The sequence below is a fragment of the Bombina bombina genome, chromosome 1 (assembly GCF_027579735.1).
Source record: "Bombina bombina isolate aBomBom1 chromosome 1, aBomBom1.pri, whole genome shotgun sequence".
In the NCBI taxonomy this organism is placed as follows: domain Eukaryota; kingdom Metazoa; phylum Chordata; class Amphibia; order Anura; family Bombinatoridae; genus Bombina; species Bombina bombina.
Genome location: NC_069499.1, coordinates 1187039598 through 1187062710, shown reverse-complemented (window position 1 = coordinate 1187062710; position 23113 = coordinate 1187039598). Strand labels below are relative to the sequence as shown.

General features: G+C 36.7%; 1 protein-coding gene across 2 annotated transcripts in view; it reads left to right on the top strand.

The window, feature by feature from the left end:
• ADAM11 (ADAM metallopeptidase domain 11) overlaps positions 1 to 23113 on the top strand; it is a 615610-nt gene that overhangs the window by 540050 nt on the left and 52447 nt on the right. Inside the window, exons 24-25 of one of the 2 annotated variants that reach the window (XM_053699946.1) lie at positions 1077 to 1191; positions 1743 to 1833. In XM_053699946.1, coding sequence (XP_053555921.1) covers positions 1077 to 1191; positions 1743 to 1833 — 206 coding nt within the window. Of the gene's footprint in view, positions 1 to 1076; positions 1192 to 1742; positions 1838 to 23113 lie in introns of those variants that run through there. The other variant, XM_053699947.1, reaches the window with a different exon arrangement.

The window sequence follows — 23113 nt, the reverse complement described above, 5'->3', positions numbered from 1 at the left end:
GCTGTATTTTAAACTGTTTTAATAATAACCTTTTTAAAATAAAACTCTCTCCTATGATACCCCCGCTCTCGCTGACCATCATTCTGAAATTATGTTGGGTGCGGTATCCTGCCTTTTAAACCTAAGACTCTGAGCCATTAATCTTCCCACAAACATTGTGGATCTCTGACGTTGGTATACTTCCGCCGTTGCGGATTGGACCGTTGGAGTGTTAGAGCCTTCTTCCTATTGGACCGTCTGGCGGACGACTAAGGTTCCGTCCTGTCTAGTTTGGCATACGCATATGCCATCTCACTTGTGAGTATCTTGCCATCTGTGTGTGCTGCTCGTCGTTTCTTGCACCCTAGCGACACCACGATACTGTCCCATAAGGCGCCTCTTTTTTTCTTCTGTCCCTACAGATATCTACCATCATCCTTTCTCTGGGAGTGCTGCCGTCAGATTGGGTCACCTGCGGTGGGGAATACCTTGCTTTCCCCGAGACTGTTTTCCTTCTATTGTGTTCTGTTTGTCACATGTGCGCACCTCCATAAGGACTCAATCCTTGTTTTTTTAGTACTGTGACAGGTCTCCATGAACTATATTGAGTTTTATGCTTGACATTTTCATATACTGTTGTAAAATTGTGTTAAGTTGCAGTGGCTTCTATATGATGCCCTAACAGTTTAGTATCATAGTAAATATAAAGTCTAAATGATGTTTAAAATACACATGTATGCTGATTCTGGTAGTTGTGTGTCCATCACTTTTCCACCTGCTTACCTAACACCCCTAGGCTACTTTTTTTTCTTCTGATTTACATCTTCTTCTGCTGCCTTCCTACTTTTTTCTACTCATTTGATTCCTTCATTTCTGTTCAGGAGCCATTTCTCTATTTTCCCTTTCTTTCTTTGCTGGCTTCATTATGTTTCTGCTCTTCTGACTTCCTGTGCTTATCTAACTCGATTCTGATTTTTAAACGTCTTCCACCAGGCTCTTATTTCATCCCTCTGTGCTCTTCTAATGTTTCTGACTTTCCTGCTTCTCTGATGTCATTGCATCTTTATTTCTACTTCTGACCAATGATCTAATCTCAGGTTTGCAGTAATGAGGGGAAGTGTATTTGTCACCGAGACTGGACTGGAAAAGATTGCAGTGTTTATGACCCGCTTCCCGTCCCTAAACCCACAGGAATGTTGGGTAAATACAAAGGTACAATACAATTTAATTGATTGTGGGCTCTAATATTGGGGTCTGATCTCTAGTTTGGGATATAAGTCAAGTGGTCTAATTGCTAGATCTGGCCTCAAGAGAAAATATGACTTAGCTGTGTGGGATATAGGGATTTCTGATTTAGAAGGAACATGGGGGTGTGACTTAAGGTGCTTAGCAACTATTTGATCAGCTGAGGAGAGTCAGACCTGATATAGGTGGGGGTGGTGGAAAGCATTTGCATAACTTTTAGATGTGCATAGATTCATCTAGGAAGAATACATATGGGTCTAATTTAGGAGTGTGAGCAGGGTTATGTGTTTTGGGCAATGAAACATGCAGTCTTGGGGTCTGAGTTTCTTGAAAACAATGGTATCTGCAAGTGCAAGTAGGTCATATGTTGTAATGAAGGAAGCTAATGTCTGTTTTTGGGAGATAATTAAATAATTTGTAAATCACTTTTCAAGTATGTGTGTGTGTGTATATATATATATATATATATATATATATATATATATATATATATTCCTCAAATGGTTTCCTTTGTCTAGGTCCCAGTGGTACAAATATCATCATTGGATCCATTGCAGGTGCAGTACTCATTGCTGCGATTGTTCTAGGAGGAACAGGATGGGGTTTCAAGTAAGTGCAATACATTACACATTTTTCTACCTGTTTTTTTATTAAATCATATGCATGCCTAATAAACAAGGCAAGACAATATAATGCAGACTGCATCACTTGAGATTAGCTGCTTAATTAGTATGTCTTGTAATCTAACCCTGAATAGTACAAAATATTTATTGCACTAGGAAACAATATTATCAGATTATTATTGGAGCACAAATATCTGGAGGTCTCACCATAGACTTCTATGAGGGGCACTACAAAACCGTGTTCTTGGTTTCGCTTGAGCGTTAACCCAAGGGTCAGCTAAGTCAAGTGTGCTAAAGCCAAAGAAATAGTTTAAACAAAATTTTCTTCTGAAGAACATTGCTATTTTTTATTTACTATATATATATTATGTATGTGTATATATATATATATATATATATATATATATATACACACACACACAGTATATCTATAGCTATATGGATATACTGTGTATATGTGTGTATATATACATATATATATATATATATATATATAAAAACATTCTTTTAGAATAACATTCCTTTCATACAGGTGGTGAGAGTCCATTATCCATTACTCTTCTCTACCACTAGGAGGAGACAGAGTCCCAAACCCTAAGATCCCTATAAAACCCCTCCTACCTCACACATACCTCAGTCTTTACTTTGCCTCTGTTGGAGGTGATTAAAGAGTGTAGATGTGCATTTGAGTCTTCAGAGAGAGGGGTTTTCAGTCTATATTGAAGCCTGGTTTCCCCTCAGAGCACAGTGCTTGTCAGAGGGATGTATATGGGGTATGGTTTATGATTCTTTTTTCACCTTATGGGAATTTTTTTAGTAAACCCTCTTGGTCGCAGGGACTTGTCTTTTGCCTCCCTTTATGGATCTACAATATACTCTTTATGCTAATGTTGTGCCTTCTGCCATGAAAATGTTTTCGAAGCTGTAGTTTCTGAAACTTTGGCTGCTCTTCCGCCTTCAAGCAAACGTATATAGTCAGTCCAGATTTTACCTTCTACAAGTGCTTCCCTGTTATGTGTACAGGGAAGCATTGCTGTGTGTTCCCATAGACCACAACATAAATATATATGTATATGATTATATACATATATATTTGTGTTAATATGTGTATGTACACATATTAACACATAAATATATATGTATATAATCATATACATATATATTTAAAAATACTGCCCATCGCCACACTACTTACCCCCTGGGATATCCTAAAACATTTAATGTGAAAATGGCTTAATGTAGCTTAATGAGTAAAAAAGTGGCCAAATGTTAATCAATTGCTGCATAATTTTGCACAACCCAAGATTTCCACTATCCAAGCCTATCCTAGAAGTTTCATGGTTTTTGGTTTTCCACAAGGCAAATGAGTGACATTATTATTATTTTGTGGGGAGCTTAATGTGGCTTAACGTACAAAATTGAACTTAGATGTTAACCAATTTACCCCAAACTTCCCACAATACATTAATCTATCTATTCAAAAATATTCTGAAAATTTCAGGACATTTGAAAAAACATACCAACAGTTATTCACATTTAACTAATTTTTTACAATCCTAAAACATTTAATGTGAGCAGCTTAATGTAAAAAGAGCTTAATGTGCCAAAATTCACCAAAACATCAATCAATTGCCTTGAAACTTGGCCAAATGTTAATCAATTGCTGCATAATTTTGCACAACCCAAGATTTCCACTATCCAAACCTATCCTAGAAGTTTCATGGATTTTGGTTTCCCACAAGGCAAATGAGTGAAATTAAGCTTGTTTTGTGGAGAGCTTAATGTGGCTTAACGTACAAAATTGAACTTAGATGTTAACCAATTTCCCCCAAACTTCCCACAATACATTAATCTATCTATTCAAACATATTCTGAACATTTCAGGACATTTGATAAAACATACCAAAAGTTATTCACATTTAACTATTTTTTTACAATCCTAAAACATTTCATGTAAACGGCTTAACGTAAAAAAGAGCTTAATGTACCAAAATTTGCTTAAACATCAATCAATTGCCTTGAAACTTGGCACAAACTCAGTTTGTCATTTTCCAAACATATCCTAGAAGTTTCATGGATTTTGGTTCTCCACAAGGCAAATGAGTGACATTAAGCTTGTTTTTTGGGGAGCTTAATGTGGCTTAACGTACAAAATTGAACTTAGATGTTAACCAATTATCACCAAACTTCCCACAATACATTAATCTATTTATTCAAACATATTCTGAAAATGTAAGGACATTTGATGAAACATACCAAAAGTTATTTACATTTAACTATTTTTTTACAATCCTTTAGGCTTGCCAGAAACACCAGTTATAAAGCAGCAGTCTAAAGACCGCTGCTCCATAACCTGTCTGCCTGCCTGCTCTGAGGAAGCAGACAGACATGGCCGCAATTCAACCCGATCAAATACGATCAGGTTGATTGACAGCCCCCTGCTAGCGGCGGATTGGCCGCAAATCTTCAGGGGCCGGCGTTGCACCAGCTGTTCACAAGAGCTGCTGGTGCAATGCTGAATGTGGAGAGCGTATTGCTCTCCACATTCAGCGATGTCTGTCGGACATGATCCGCTGATCGGATCATGTTGGACAGACACATAATAAATAGGCCCCTTCATGTGAATGGCTTAACATAACAAAGAGCTTAATGTACCAAAATTTGCCTAAACATCAATCAATTGCCTTGAAAATTGGCACAAACTCAGTTTTTCGCTTTTCAAACCTATCCCAGAAGTGTCATGGATTTTGGTTTCCCACAAGGCAAATGAGTGACATTAAAGAGACACTGAACCCAAAAAAAATATTTTGTGATTCAGATAGAGCATGACATTTTAAGAAACTTTCTAATTCACTCCTATTATCAATTTTTTTCATTCTCTTGGTATTTTTTTTTTAAATGCAAGAATGTAAGTTTAGATGCCGCCCCATTTTTGGTGAACAACCTGTGTTGTCTTTGCTGATTGGTGGATAAATTCATCCACCAATAAAAAAGTGCTGTCCAGTTTTCTGAACCTAACAAAAAAGCTTAGATGCCTTCTTTTTCAAATAAAGATAGCAAGAGAACAAAAGAAAAATTGATAATAGGAGTAAATTAGAAAGTTGCTTAAAATTGCATGCTCTATCTGAATCACAAAAGAATAATTTGGGTTCAGTGTCCCTTTAAGCTTGCTTTTTGGGGAGCTTAATGTGGCTTAACGTACAAAATTTAACTTAGATGTTAACCAATTTCCCTCAAAAATCCCACAATACATTAATCTATATATTCAACCATATTCTGAAAATGTAAGGACATTTGGTAAAAGTTTTTTACATTTAACAGTTTTTTTACAATCGTAAAACATATGGGGGCTTATTTATCAAAGTGTCAATATGCTCGCCAGATATCGCTGTGGCGGATCCACATACAATGCCCTTATTGATAAAAAAAAAAAAACACGTCAAAAACACGTGCGTTTTTTTTCTCTAAAGCTAATCTTTTATTCTCATCTGTTAATGTCCAAGAAATAGCTTGATTTATACCTCAACAAACAATATCTCATAGAAAGTTATTTTTAAATGTATTTGTTATATGATACTTTCACATAAATTAATGTGTATTTGTATTTCTAGAAGTCATGATATGCTTTTATCTCATGTTATTTTTTTTATAAATGATTATTAATGCTAGAATTTGTACATATATCTTTGCACATACTTGTGTGTGTGTGTATATAAATACTCTTAGCCCTAGTGGCTTAAATGAGACGATAGAGTATTCCTGTTTTCTGTAATAAACTTAGTGACATGGTGTAGTGACCATGTTTTCACAAATAGTTATTAATAAATAGTTATTAATAAAATATAAAAACTTTACACACACACATATATATATATATATTATTATTGTTAGTCAATTAGATTGAAAAAGGACTTGTAGATTCAATACTCTTAGCTTTATAGGCTTAAATAAAGAGATGGAGTAGTCCTCTTTGATTTTAACAGACATGGTAACGAGAGATTGTCTGTTGGAACAATGTTTACAAAGTAAAACATTTTCACACCTAAACTTATGACTCTGTAATAGGTAATGGTATAAAGGTTCATGTAGAGTGTGTAGTTATTAGAGTAAACACAAGGAATTGAATTAATATTTATAAAAGTATGTATTAGTAAAGAATATATGTGTGTGGCAAAGGAAAGTTTTCTGGTTTAAGATGCCTTTTGTCAGGGACAATACCACAATATCCTAGTTTAGAAATGTACATAATTGTACAACTGTTATGAAAGTTTAGCACTTTTTATCTTAGCGAGTTTAAAGTACTAACCCAGGATGGAATTATGAATGTATAATCTTTAATAGGGTTAAATTAATCGTGCCGATACTGCAGTAACTTAAATTATAAAGTATTGTTTATATACTTTTTTAAGTAATCAGTTCCATAATCAGCATACTATGCACATTGTTTTATAAGCAGTATAACATGGTAGTTACGGGAGAATGTTCCAGTGAATCAAGGCGGTACTGTGGATACAGGATTGAATAAATAGCAGGCATGCCTTCTGACATAACATCTGATGAGGCCCCGTCTTCAGCCTATAGTGGGAGGGGCGAAACGTGTCATGTTCTGATGAGTCACTGGTGATGTCACAGCCACGAGCAGGCAAAATTGGCAATAACGCTGAAACAGACGGGTCTTCCTGACGGATTCTAATACAAACGGCAAGTGAAGGCGCCAACCTGTCTATAACGGTGTATGCTATGGACTTAGTATACTTACAGGTGCTGCAGCCCTGTTGAGTATTGAACAAAGCATTTGTGGATAAGAGGTGAGGTTTGGCTTCATAAGTCTTGCTACCCATGAAAAGTCTGTTATCAAGTGGTTGAAAAGACTGTTGATACTTTGTTGTATTTCTTCTCAACCTACATTTGACACATAATATGTACTACTTCCAAAGTGGATATAAAGTGGATTTAACCCAGAAAAAGTTACAGATGAAAAAAACATGCAGTCATTAGCGCGTAGCGCCAGCTGTACATTCAAGTGACTGCAATATAATCAGAAGTTTTTCACATTGCGGCCAGAGCGTGTTTTTTAACACTTGAGTGCCTGGTTGGGAAATCCTTCACATTTGTTCTGTTTGCACATGTAAGGTGTTTCACAGGGGGAGTGTCAGTCAGGAATTGGGCCCACCATACCACCTGGAAATGAAGATTATTTGGTAAGGACGTCCAGAGAACAGTAATTCAGACCACACAGCAATGATCTAACACTATTCTGTTTATTGAAAGACACACAACATGTCTTATAGACAGCAAGTACAGCATACAGGGTTAACTTGATGACACGTTATGACTGCGTCATATCATACCATATTTCATGAACAATAGAAGCTTATTAAAATATATGAGAAAAAGAGGAGTATAAAGGAGTGTTTCTTATAACAGTAGCGAAAATACATCTGTGCGCCTATTTCAGCTTAAAGCAAGGTCATTTGGGCCTCTTACCTAGATAACGGACTTCCGGGTATCTTGCCAGGAATCTTTGCAAGGCCAATATTACTAATACAATTCTTATTAACATCAGCATATTTGTCACTACATAATAACTGCTATAATAAAAGATTCATTAGACAAGATGGATGCCTAAGACAAAATGGCGGTCAAGAACAAGATGGCGCTAGTCATGCTAACAATTCCTAACGTACCACTCTTTTATTCTAACAGAATAACATAAAAATAGAAAAGCGCAGAAAATTAGTAAAGCCTTTAACAACAGTATAAGCCTAATACTACGGTAACAGGACTCTATGTGAGAATACTATAGAGAAAAGATATTCACATATCCTGGTATAATTTTATAGGCTAATAGGGCACAATTTGTCACTGCACATAGGTGCAGCCTCTCCAATACTCTCCGTCTACCTTCCAGCATCCCCAAACTACCGGTCTATCTGCACAAAGACCAAACCAGACCCCCATCTACCCCCAAACAATGCTGCATCTTTTATTTCTCCACTTGCATTGCTAGCACCCCCCCAATATGTCCAACAGTTCTTTGCTCTGTACACTCTCCACAGTGAAGCATGACATGGGAACAGCACAAATGTCTCTGGGTGGCCTCTGATCACTTTAAGAACAGTCTTTGTCCTCTTAGAGCGCTCTACCTTCCTCAGACATTTTGCTTTAACACAGTTCATTTGCAGTAGGGGTGCTTATCCAGAGTTCTTCCGCAGGTAGATGCTGGAAGTCTGATGGTTTGTTCATGGGGTAGACAAGGTAGCCAGTGGATCCCCATAGCAAGCAGACACTCGAGTCAGAAGGAGTCTAAGAAGGAAACAAAAACAGCACAAGATGAGTACACACCCCAATACAATCACGATTATGTCCAAATAAAACTTCTTTCTTCTTTTTTAAGCATCACAATTCCTTTAGCTTAACTCATCCTATGTCATTTAAAACAAAAAAAAAACATTGTGGATATATAATACAAACTAAATACATTGATACTTTTACAGAGAATAATTCACAGCTTCTCTCTATACAATTTAAATGATACTTCATGAATACTAAGCAAGTGAAAACTGCTAGACTTCATCAAGAGGCTGAATGGCTATGCTAAAACTTATGCTAAGGCCTGCCCTTTAACAAAAATGAAAACAAATAAAACAGTCAATAAAAATATTTTCATAAAAAATGAATCTCTTTACACTGTCATTTGGAACTACCAAAAATAAAAGAGCCTAGTGTTGCTTTATTCTGCAAAGCTTCTATCTATAATGTTTATAATTCTCCAACTATGATCCTAATAGTCAACAATCTCATCTGATATAAACACTACTAGTTTACTAATTATTTTATGCAACCTAAATTCTCTCACACTCCTGTATGAAGAAAGAATACAATCATAACATTTAAAACTACAAAATCTCTTAAAGGTAAACACATCTTTATGGTAAGATAAATACTTTCTTTTACAAACTGGAATTACCCAATTCAAATTGCAGATACCATACCAATTAATAAAAGGGAAAAATACATTTGCTTTCATAACATAGCTCCAATAAGAGCCATGGTAGGTAGAAAATATACCATCAATATGACTATAATTATGCTACTCCCTAAACAAATATTTCTTTGTATGATTAATATAAATTTCTATCTGAGACGTGTCCTCACTATCTTCCATAGGGTGAAGGGTCTAAAATATTTTGATATATTGCAGCATTTTCTTTAAACTATAAAGGTGCAAACATATTTTCTATACTCAGTGGGCCATTCAATATGTTACAATATTGCAAGGTTTAGAGTTACGCTTATCTAAAGGGTTACTTTGTTTAAGTACATAAACTACAATGTGCACTAATACCAATAAGGCATACTTTTCTGTGGACAAAACTATATGATTTCTTATAACTAATATGATCAACAAAAATGACACAAATACAAGAGCATACAAAACAAGAAATATAAGTTAAAACAATACTCCCCTAATTTAATTGGTTGACCCTGTAACAGCATAACAGGTCCTCAATATCAACCGGCAAGGCACAGTCCAGAGAAGGATAGTCTTTATGTCCTGAAGACACACCTCATAGGAAACAGTCATTGATTACCCAGAGTCCAGTTCTGGGGCTGGTACCAGCCCGCAAAGCAAAGAATGGATCCAAAGATAGTTCAGCAACTTTTACTGCAGTATGGTGGGTAAAACAAGCTTGACAAAAGGTCTTTTATCTTCATTTTTTCTCTCTTTAAAAGGTCTACTTGCATTCAATCTTCAATCTTTTGAAGAGTGCACTATGGAATTTTATCTGTACAGATTTTACCTAAATATGGAAAACTCAAAAATAATTCAGTGACGCCTAGATTTAAAGTTCTGCGGCCAAAGGGGTGCGTTAGCTACGCGTGCTTTTTTTCCATGCACCTTTTAAATACCGCTGGTATTTAGAGTTCACAGAATGGCTGGGTTTTCAGTGCGTTAGGCTCCAAAAAGGGGAGCGTAGAGCATAATTTAACGCCACTGCAACTCTAGATACCAGCGGTGCTTACGGAAGCGGCCATCTTAAAAAACGTGCTCGTGCACGATTCCCCCATAGAAAACAATGGGGCCATTTGAGCTGAAAAAAAAACCTAACACCTGCAAAAAAGCCGCGTTCAGCTCCTAACGCAGCCCCATTGTTTTCTATGGGGAAACACTTCCTACGTCTGCACCTAACACTCTAACATGAACCCCGAGTCTACACACCCCTAACCTTACACTTATTAACCCCTAATCTGCCGCCCCCGCTATCTCTGACCCCTGCATATTATTATTAACCCCTAATCTGCTGCTCCGTAAACCGCCGCTACTTACATTATCCCTATGTACCCCTAATCTGCTACCCCTAACACCGCCGACCCCTATATTGTATTTATTAACCCCTAATCTGCCCCCCTCAACGTCGCCTCCACCTGCCTACACTTATTAACCCCTAATCTGCCGAGCGGACCGCGCCGCTATTATAATAAAGTTATTAACCCCTAATCCGCCTCACTCCCGCCTCAATAACCCTATAATAAATAGTATTAACCCCTAATCTGCCCTCCCTAACATCGCCGACACCTAACTTCAAGTATTAACCCCTAATCTGCCGACCGAATCTCACCGCTACTGTAATAAATGGATTAACCCCTAAAGCTAAGTCTAACCCTAACACTAACACCCCCTAAGTTAAATATAATTTTTATCTAACGAAATAAATTAACTCTTATTAAATAAATTATTCCTATTTAAAGCTAAATACTTACCTGTAAAATAAACCCTAATATAGCTACAATATAAATTATAATTATATTATAGCTATTTTAGGATTTATATTTATTTTACAGGTAACTTTGTATTTATTTTAACCAGGTACAATAGCTATTAAATAGTTAAGAACTATTTAATAGCTAAAATAGTTAAAATAATTACAAAATTACCTGTAAAATAAATCCTAACCTAAGTTACAATTAAACCTAACACTACACTATCAATAAATAAATTAAATAAACTACCTACAATTATCTACAATTAAACCTAACACTACACTATCAATACATTAATTAAATACAATACCTACAAATAACTACAATTGAATAAACTAACTAAAGTACAAAAAATAAAAAAGAACTAAGTTACAAAAAATAATAAAATATTTACAAACATTAGAAAAATATTACAACAATTTTAAACTAATTACACCTACTCTAAGCCCCTAATAAAATAACAAAGACCCCAAAAATAAAAAAATGCCCTACCCTATTCTAAATTAAAAAAGTTCAAAGCTCTTTTACCTTACCAGCCCTGAAAAGGGCCCTTTGCGGGGCATGCCCCAAAGAATTCAGCTCTTTTGCCTGAAAAAAAACACATACAATACCCCCCCCCAACATTACAACCCACCACCCACATACCCCTAATCTAACCCAAACCCCCCTTAAATAAACCTAACACTAAGCCCCTGAAGATCTTCCTACCTTATCTTCACCTCGCCGGGTATCACCGATCGGTCCTGGCTCCAAAATCTTCATCCAACCCAAGCGGGGGCTTGCGATCCATAATCCTGCGGCTGAAGAGGTCCAGAAGAGGCTCCAAAGTCTTCATCCTATCCGGGAAGAAGAGGCGATCCAGACCGGCAACCATCTTGATCCAAGCGGCATCTTCTATCTTCAACCGATGAGGAACGGCTCCATCGTGAAGACCTCCAGCGCAGATCAATCTTCTTCCGACGACGTCCAACTGAAGAATGACAGTTCCTTTAAGGGACGTCATCCAAGATGGCATCCCTCGAATTCCGATTGGCTGATAGGATTCTATCAGCCAATCGGAATTAAGGTAGGAAAATTCTGATTGGCTGATGGAATCAGCCAATCAGAATCAAGTTCAATCCGATTGGCTGATCCAATCAGCCAATCAGATTGAGCTCGCATTCTATTGGCTGTTCCGATCAGCCAATAGAATGCGAGCTCAATCTGTTAAATAAATCAGGTGTGGCACAAATAACTTGTGAAAAGCTCTGGAATCCAATCTATACTTTTACATAAACAAAATTTTAATAACAACACAATTATTTGATTTAACTTTGTTTTATAATTTGATATTCACCATTTTGCAGCTCTCTAGCCAAATATAACAAATGTATATAACAAAAAAAATGAGCTTTCTACAAAAGAATAATAATAAAATTTCCCCTTTAAATTGTTCCCAATGATCCATTGGCCTTACTTATAATAAAAATGTATACTGACATTCATTAAATAGCCCAAGGAAACACAGCCAGCATAAAAAACACACTCACAGTGGGGTGCAGGCTAGTTAAAGGGACATTTTACCCAAATTAAAAATTATCTTTAATTGAAACTGCTGACACAATTAAATATACTAGTGTTAGGCTTACAGTAAACCTCATTTTCACTCTCTGTAAATATTTCCTTAAAATCTCAGATTTTATATCCGTTTGCCTGTATCCCTTTAAATATTTTCACTCCTCTTTTTTTTCCTTCTCCGCTAGTCTCACAGATCGCAACACCAAGATTGTAGACAATTTATCAGTTCAGCTGGCATTACAGAGAGAATTAAGTTACACTGCGTAAATATCTGCTATCTAAACGGCAGATTTAAAAAGAATCATACAAAGAAAGGTCTCAAAAAATATATTTTGCAAACTGCTAATACAGTGTTATTGCTACTCATGAACTCCTTTCACACGAGTGAACTGGTCCTTTAAATAATAAAATGACAATTTTCCATTGCTCTGTCTAAGCCCTAAGCTTCGGTTTTACAGACAAATATAAGATAAGGAACACAATAAAATATACTTATTATCCGAAATTCAACCCATTGCAATTTACTTCATATATACACAAATAAACTCACAAATGCAACTTCTCCTACATTTTAAACTATTCAGCTTGTATAACAAGCCATTGACAATACATTAATATCAAAACTATGTTACAGTGTACTGTCCCTTTAAGGACTAACCATTTATCAGGTAAATTACATATGTATACCCTAACCATGATTTAGGCTGTTTGTATTATTTACCACACACATTCTGCTGCTTTACTGTATCATGACCTGCATATTAATTTACTTGCGACAGAAAGGATCCAAATACTTTTAGTTCAATTTTAATGATATACAGCCTATAACCATATTTTATCTTTTCCACTAACGCCATGCACAGATCTTGCAAATACAATGTTAAGCTTTTTCATTTACCCGAACATGACCAAAGGTCACTCAATCATCTGCACATTCACAAATCCCTAAATTAGTTCACTTGCAAAAACAATATATTTATGTGCCTCAACAGATGGACAGTTTTTTTTTTATTTGCATACAACAATTATCACTTAAAACTAAAACTGCTATTAATAACACACATACTTAAAACATGCTGTTGACTTTAAAATACAGTTATAAAAATAACACTACAAAATACCTCCTTACAACGTCTGATTTCTTAGCTAAGAAACAGAAAGAAAAACGCACCAAGGTCATTTTTACAGCAAAACACACACACAAGCTCATCTCATCTCGCATACCAGAAATTCACTCCTTTTTTTCTTCCTTTCCTTCTCAGGAAAACATATATTTCATAACATACCAAAGACATATCAAAATACAATACGATTAACTTTCCACCAAATTTAAAAAGTATTTGAAAGTGTCCGAATTTGCAAGGAATGGCCATTTTCCCCACAAATTGAGAAAAACACATTTCAAACAGGATCAACACATCCTTTTTTTTTTTTTTTTTTTTTTTTTTTTTGAACTAAGCAACTCTTTTACATGTGATAACAGACACAGTGAAAACCGACATACCTTCACACATGACACATCAAAATATACAAAATTTCATTTTCATTACTGCAAACGCATACAGCGGAGCTTCTGTAACATTTTTTTTCTTTTTTCCACTGACTACACAGCTGGGCTTACTGACAGTATTTTTATCATCCCCCTCCCTTTCTGGAGTGGATATAACTGCCTGAAATGTTTCTGTCCTTAACAGAAACTGTTAACCCTTTTGTAGACATTAAAAATGCAATAACATTCTCCTTTGCGAACACGCATTTATTATCAATATTTTACATGCAAATAAGAGCAGCAATGCTAAAATGCACAGTCACTTAATATTTTTTAAGCACAGCACAATCATATAGCAATAAAAAGCAAGCAAGCACCAAATAATATTTCATTTCCCGTGATAGGTAACAAAAAGTCAACTTTAGTACATGTATAAGGATACTTAACACAGATGAAACTCACTCATCACAACACAGCGATGCCAACTTGCCCGGGGGACTGATAACCTCCGTCAACTGCATGCTAATTTTTATCTTGCGCGCTTCAACAGACAGGACTACAATACCTGTCTTAAACAAGCACAGGACTATTAACCTGTCTAGAGGGATTATCACAAGTGCCGACAGGACTAAGTACCTCCGCACAAACCCTGCTTCTTTCTTTACTGCAGGAATCCCTTTTAACCCTTTATCATATATTACCAACACCTATTACAAAAAAGAAAACAAACTAAATTTAGGTTCAGATTCACAGAGGGGAAGTAGAGTAAAAGACACTCATCTACTTACCCCATGCAAATCCCACGAGCTGACACCAGAAACTGTAAGGTGTTGGTTTCACAGGGGGAGTGTCAGTCAGGAAATGAAGATTTGTTAAGGACGTCCAGAGAACAGTAATTCAGACCACGCAGCAATGATCTAACACTATTCTGTTTATTGAAAGACACACAACATGTCTTATAGACGGCAAGTACAGCATACAGGGTTAACTTGATGACACGTTATGACTGCGTCATATCATACCATATTTCATGAACAAAAGAAGCTTATTAAAATATATGAGAAAAACTTTTATGACTCTGTAATAGGTAATGGTATAAAGGTTCATGTAGAGTGTGTAGTTATTAGAGTAAACACAAGGAATTGAATTAATATTTATAAAAGTATGTATTAGTAAAGAATATATGTGTGTCGCAAAGGAAAGTTTTCTGGTTTAAGATGCCTTTTGTCAGGGACAAGCCCACAATATCCTAATTTAGAAATGTACATAATTGTACAACTGTTATGAAAGTTTAGAACTTTTTATCTTAGCGAGTTTAAAGTACTAACCCAGGTTGGAATTATGAATGTATAATCTTTAATAGGGTTAAATTAATTGTGACGATACTGCAGTAACTTAAATTATAAAGTATTGTTTATATACTTTTTTAGGTAATCAGTTCCATAATCAGCATACTATGCACATTGTTTTATAAGCAGTATAACATGGTAGTTACGGGAGAATGTTCCAGTGAATCAAGGCAGTACTGTGGATACAGGATTGAATAAATAGCAGGCATGCCTTCTGACATCACATCTGATGAGGCCCCGTCTTCAGCCTTTAGTGGGAGGGGAGAAACGTGTCATGTTCTGATGAGTCACTGGTGACGTCACAGCCACGAGCAGGCGAAATTGGCAATAACGCTGAAACAGACTAACGGGTCTTCCTGACGGATTCTAATACAAACGGCACGTGAAGGCGCCAACCTGTCTATAACGGTGTATGCTGTGGACTTAGTATACTTACAGGTGATGCAGCCCTGTTGAGTATTGAACAAAGCATTTGTGGATAAGAGGTGAGGTTTGGCTTCTTAAGTCTTGCTACCCATGAAAAGTCTGTTATCAAGTGGTTAAAAAGACTGTTGATACTTTGTTGTATTTCTTCCCAACCTACATTTGACACATAATATGTACTACTTGCAAAGTGGATTTAACCCAGAAAAAGTTACAGATGAAAAAAACATAGTCATTAGCGCATAGCGCCAGCTGTACATTCAAGTGACTGCAATATAATCAGAAGTTTTTCACATTGCGGCCAGAGCGTGTTTTTTAACACTTGAGTGCCTGGTTGGGAAATCCTTCACATTTGTTCTGTTTGCACATGTAAGGTGTTTCACAGGGGGAGTGTCAGTCAGGATTTGGGCCCACCGTACCACCTGGAAATGAAGATTATTTGGTAAGGACGTCCAGAGAACAGTAATTCAGACCACGCATCAATGATCTAACACTATTCTGTTTATTGAAAGACACACAACATGTCTTATAGACAGCAAGTACAGCATACAGGGTTAACTTGATGACACGTTATGACTGCGTCATATCATACCATATTTCATGAACAAAAGAAGCTTATTAAAATATATGAGAAAAAGAGGAGTATGAAGGAGTGTTTCTTATAACAGTAGCGAAAATACATCTGTGCGCCTATTTCAGCTTAAAGCAAGGTCATTTGGGCCTCTTACCTAGATAACGGACTTCCGGGCGTCTTGCCAGGAATCTTTGCAAGGCCAATATTACTAATACAATTCTTACTATTATCAGCATATTTCTCACTACATAACTGCTATGATAAAAGATTCATTAGACAAGATGGATGCCTAAGACAAAATGGCGGTCAAGAACAAGATGGCGCTAGTCATGCTAACAATTCCTAACAGCACAGCAATAAGAAGTTTGTTAACATTAATAACAGTGCGTGTTTTGTACACTCAAGTGCCTGGTTCATAAATTGGGACTTATAGGACTTCAATATATATGCTGTTCATATTCTGAGGCCCCACACACTTGTTTTGTATTGCTATATTCATGATTTGATACATATGTTTTTCCAACTTTTGATCATCAGCCTAGTCAGCTGTTTTCTTACTATAGGTCGAATTTGCATATTGTTAGCAGTATACTGCAGTATCAGGTCATGATTGTGGTATTCATTCAGCAGTTTTTGCTTTCTTTCGCCTCTCATACTTTTTAATCTGTTGTGTGTGTATTGTCTGTTTGGAATTTGGGTGGAGAATAGACGACCTAGGTTCTTTGTGAACCCCATATGTATATTTTAGTAATAAAGCGTTTAGACCCTTGTGCAGCCTTGGTCCTTCTTTGATTGAATAGATAGTACATTCAATCCTTCTCTTTGCAACATATTTTCATATTATTCATTTGGGACTGCTAGCACTTAGGAGTTTACGCATCAGATCAATTGTGTAGCACCACATTTTTATTGTTTTTTTCTTATATACAGTATATATATATATATATATATATATATATATATATATATATATATATATATATATATATATATATATACATACATATACACACACACACAGTATATGTGTGTTATGTCAGAAATCTTTTGCAAACATATTTACATGTCCCTAAATTCCTTTTTTTGTTCTAAACAATGTTGTCTTTCATGTCTCTGTGTTTATTTATACCAATATATGTGTATAGTGTAAATTTATTATTCTGAGCAGGAATAATTGTGAATATAACATGTCATCAGGATATCATATGTATTTATTTGCAATCAATGGATATTTTAAGAGCTGGGCCAGTTTTCTCTCTGTACCTGTGTAACCTCTTCTGATTGCAATCTAGTTTTAAAAACCACCCCTACAGAGGTGTTATAAAATCGGCTGGCATATAATATGACATTTCTTAATGAAAATGAAATTCAAGAGAAGGAAGAAATACACTAAAAATAGCATTAAGTAAAGAGGTGATTTTAATTTCTGCTGTATCTGAATCATGACAGTTTAATGTTAGGTGGGCTATCCCTTTGAGCTATCAGTTTAAGATTATATTGAATCAAACATCATTCAAATTGTAAAATCATTGTCTAAAATATTACATTGTGTGTCCTAATGTCAGCATCAATGTTTATATTTAATACTAATTACACATATACATACTTTCAAAGTATAATACACAATTTAACAGATAGCACTTACAAGTTCTGATGGGTGATCAATGACACAATTATCGAGCAATTTTATTCGTTAGTGATACTATACAATGTATATTTAAATTTGATTGGCTGATGTCATAAATCATGTGATTATGCATATCCCAATCAAAAGTGGTGGAAAATTCACTAGTGTGTGGGTTGTCTAGGAGTATTGCGTCATATTTGGTGCAAAAAGTGTTGCATCAAATTTGGTGCGAAGTGGTGAGTGGGACTTGTATTACACGCCTTAAACATGGTGCATATAGATTTATCCAAAAAACAAAAAAATAAAAAAGGAAGTTAGCTATATTATGTTATGTATTTATTTCATTTTTATCTCTATATCTACTAGTGCACCAAGTTTGGAGCAATAATATTGTCCTCTTGCTTTGTAAAAATAGACAAAGATGTAACATAATCCATAAGTAGTAATGTATTTAATTTTTATCCCTATATCTACTAGTGCATCAAAATTGAAGCAATACTTTGCACCAAATTTGGAGCAATAATATTGTTTGATTTAGAAAGAGTATAGAATTTTAATAAAGTTTCTAATTTACTTTTATTATCTAATATGCTTCATCGTCTTGCAGCATCAAACATAACCTTTCTGTGTTTTCAGACTCCTATTGATTTCTATGGCACCCGTGGCCTCAAGGGTGGCGGTTTGAACGATACGTACGCTGCGCTTGAATAGACGCAAGCGTACCTGTTAAATGTTTGGTAAATTGGAAAAAGGGTCATATAGAGTCGAATGTGTATTCGAAACATCTGGGATGAGGCAAGCGTCGATCTGCGTCGGATTGAGATTGCGGGAGCGTATATTATGTCACACATTTCAACATTTGATGATTTTGACACTTTGATAATTACGACGCATTCAATTTGCATCAGATATGATGTGAGATTCTAGCGGATTCCAACGTATTATCAGTTGAAGCTTTGATAAATTTGCCCCTAAATGTTTTAGGATTGTAAAAAAATAGTTAAATGTGAATAACTTTTGGTATGTTTTATCAAATGTCCTAAATTTTTCAGAATATGTTTGAATAGATAGATTCATGTATATTGAGAAGTTTGGGGGAAATTGGTTAACATCTAAGTTCAATTTTGTACGTTAAGCCACATTAAGCTTCCCAAAAAACAAGCTTAATGTCACTCATTTGCCTTGTGGGAAACCAAAATCCATGAAACTTCTAGGATAGGTTTAGAAAGTGACAAAATGAGTTTTTGCCAAGTTTCAAGGCAATTGATTGATGTTTAGGTGAATTTTGGTACATTAAGTTCTTTTTACATTAAGCTGCTCACATTAAATGTTTTAGGATTGAAAAAAATTGTTAAATGCGAATAACTTTTGGTATGTTTTATCAAATGTCCTTAAATTTTCAGAATATGTTTGAATAGATAGATTAATGTATTGTGAGCAGTTTGGGGGAAATTGGTTAACATCTAAGTTCAATTTTGTACGTTAAGCCAAAAAACAAGCTTAATGTCATTTGCCTTGTGGGAGACCAAAATCCATGAAACTTCTAGGATAGGTTTAAAAAGTGACAAACTGACGGCCAGATTACGAGTTTTGCGTTAGAGCTATGCGGTGCTAACGAGCAGTTTTCTCTTGTAAGGTGTATCCAGTCCACGGATCATCCATTACTTGTGGGATATTCTCATTCCCAACAGGAAGTTGCAAGAGGACACCCACAGCAGAGCTGTAATATAGCTCCTCCCCTAACTGTCATAGCCAGTCATTCTCTTGCAAGGACGTTGTAGGAGAGAGTGGTTAAATATAGCTAGTTTATTTTCTTCAATCAAAAGTTTGTTATTTTTAAATAGTACCGGAGTTGTGCTATTTTATCTCAGGCAGTAAATAGAAGAAGAATCTGCCTGAGGTTTCTATGATCTTAGCAGGTTGTAACTAAGATCCATTGCTATTCTCACATATGTCTGAGGGGATTACACAGATGAGGTAACTTCAGCGAGAGAATGGCGTGCAGTTTATTCTGCTATCAGGTATGTGCAGTTATAATTTTTTCTATTGATGGAAAACACTAGAAAATGCTGCTGATACCGGATTAATGTAAGTTAAGCCTGAATACAGTGATTTAATAACGACTGGTATCATGCTTACTCCCAGGGGTAATACCCTTATGATATTTACAATATAAAACGTTTGCTGGCATGTTTAATCGTTTTTATATATGCTTTGGTGATAAAACTTAATTGGGGCCTAGTTTTTTCCACATGGCTGGCTTAAATTTTGACTAGAAACAATTTCCACTGTTGTAGTATAAAAGTTACAGTTGGTGCAGTTAAAATTACAAACTGTGACATCCAGCTTCCCTCAAAGGCCCTCTGAATGCTATAGGGCATCTCTAAAGGGCCCAAAGGCTTTCCAAAGTCGTTTATTAGGGAAGGTAGGGCCACAGCTTGCTGTGGCAGTTGGTTGTGACTGTTAAAAAACGTCTATTTCGGTTTTTTTATCCGTTTTTTGAACTAAGGGGTTAATCATCCATTTGCAAGTGGGTGCAATGCTCTGTTAGCCTATTATACACACTGTAAAAAATTCGTTTGATTTACTGCATTTTTTCACTGTTTTTCAAATTCTGACAAAATTTGTTTCTCTTAAAGGCACAGTACCGTTTTTTATATTTGCTTGTTAACTAGATTTAAAGTGTTTTCCAAGCTTGCTAGTCTCATTGCTATTCTGTATAAACATGTCTGACATAGAAGAATCTCCTTGTTTATTATGTTTAAAAGCCATGGTGGAACCCCCTCTTAGAATGTGTACCAAATGTACTGATTTCATTTTATGCAATAAAGATCATTTTCTGTCTTTAAAAAATGTATCACCAGAGGAATCTGACGAGGGGGAAGTTATGCCGACTAACTTTCCCCACGTGTCAGACCCTTTGACTCCCGCTTAAGGGACTCATGCTCAAATGGCGCCAAGTACATCTAGGGCGCCCATAGCGCTTACTTTACAAGACATGGCGGCAGTCATGGATAATACACTGTCAGCGGTATTAGCCAGACTACCTGAACTTAGAGGTAAGCGAAATAGCTCTGGGGTGAGAAAAAATGCAGAGCATACTGACGCTTTAAGAACCATGTCTGATACTGCCTCACAATATGCAGAAGCTGAGGAAAGAGAGCTTCAGTCAGTGGGTGATGTTAATGACTCAGGAAAGATACCTGATTCTAATATTTCTACATTTAAATTTAAGCTTGAACACCTCCGCGTGTTGCTTAGGGAGGTTTTAGCTGCTCTGAATGACTGTGATACCATTGCAGTGCCAGAGAAATTGTGTAGACTGGATAAATACTTTGCAGTGCCGGTGTGTACTGATGTTTTTCCAAATACCTAAAAGATTTACAGAAATTATTAATAAGGAATGGGATAGACAAGGTGTGCCGTTCTCTTCCCCTCCTATTTTTAGAAAAATGTTTCCAATAGACGCCACCACATGGGACTTATGGCAGACAGTCCCTAAGGTGGAGGGAGCAGTTTCTACTCTAGTAAAGCGTACTACTATCCCTGTCGAGGACATTTGTGCTTTTTTTTTTAGATCCAATGGATAAAAAATTAGAGGTTACCTTAAGAAAATATTTATTCAACAAGGTTTTATCCTACAGCCCCTTGCATGCATTGCCCCTGTCACTGCTGCTGCGGCGTACTGGTTTGAGTCTCTGGAAGAGGCTTTACAGGTAGCGACTCCATTGGATGACATACTTGGCAAACTTAGAGCACTTAAGCTAGCCAATTCTTTTATTCTGATGCCATTGTTCATTTGACTAAACTAACGGCTAAGAATTCTGGTTTTGCTATACAGGCGCGCAGAGCGCTATGGCTTAGATCATGGTCAGCTGACGTGACTTCAAAATCTAAGCTACTTAACATTCCCTTCAAGGGGCAGACCCTATTCGGGCCTGGTTGAAGGAGATTATTGCTGATATCACTGGAGGAAAAGGTCATGCCCTTCCTCAGGACAGGTCCAAATCTAGGGCCAAACAGTCTAATTTTCGTGCCTTTCAAAACTTCAAGGCAGGTGCGGCATCAACTTCCTCTAATAATAAACAAAAGGGAACTTTTGCTCAATCCAAGACGGTCTGGAGACCAAATCTGACATGGAAAAAAGGTAAGCAGGTAAAAAAGCCTGCTGCTGCCTCTAAGACAGCATGAAGGAACGGCCCCCTATCCGGGAACGGATCTAGTAGGGGGCAGACTTTCACTCTTTGCCCAGGCGTGGGCAAGAGATGTTCAGGATCCCTGGGCGTTGGAAATTATATCCCAGGGATATCTTCTGGACTTCGGAAATTATATCCCAGGGATATCTTCTGGACTTCAAAGCTTCCCCCCCAAAAGGTAAATTTCACCTTTCACAATTATCTGCACACCAGATAAAGAGAGAGGCATTCTTACACTGTGTACGAGTCCTCCTAGTTATGGGAGTGATCCATCCAGTTCCAAAGGAGGAACAGGGACAGGGTTTTTACTCAAATCTGTTTGTGGTTCCCAAAAAAGAGGGAACCTTCAGACCAATTTTGGATCTAAAGATCTTAAACAAATTCCTCAAAGTTCCGTCGTTCAAGATGGAAACTATTCGTACCATCCTACCACTGATCCAGGAGGGTCAATATATGACTACAGTGGATCTAAAGGATGCTTATCTTCACATTCCGATACACAAAGATCATCATCGGTTTCTCAGGTTTGCCTTTTAAGACAGGCATTACCAGTTGTAGCTCTTCCCTTGGGATTAGCTACAGCCCCAATAATCTTTACAAAGGTTCTAGGGTCACTTATGGCGGTCCTAAGGCCGCGGGGCATAGCAGTAGCCCCTTATTTAGACGACATCCTGATACAGGCGTCAAACTTCCAAATTGCCAAGTCTAACACGGACGTAGTACTGGCATTTCTGTGGTCGCATGGGTGGAAAGTGAACGAGGAAAAGAGTTCTCTATCCCCACTCACAAGAGTTTCCTTTCTAGGGACTCTGATAGATTCTGTAGAAATGAAAATTCACCTGACGGAGTCCAGGTTATCAAAGCTTCTAAATTCCTGCCGGATTCTTCATTCCATTCCGCGCCCTTCGGTGGTTCAGTGTATGGAAGTAATCGGCTTAATGGTAGCAGCAATGGACATAGTGCCGTTTGCACGCTTACATCTCAGACCGCTGCAACTATGCATGCTCAGTCAGTGGAGCGGGGATTACACAGATTTGTCCCCTCAACTGAATCTGTACCAAGAGACCAGGGATTCTCTTCTCTGGTGGCTATCTCGGGTCCATCTGTCCAAAGGTATGACCTTTCGCAGGCCAGATTGGACAATTGTTACGACAGATGCCCGCCTTCTAGGTTGGGGTGCAGTCTGGAACTCCCTGAAGGCTCAGGGATCGTGGATTCAGGAGGAGTCTCTCCTTCCATTAAATATTCTGGAACTAAGAGCGATATTCAAGGCTCTTCAGGCTTG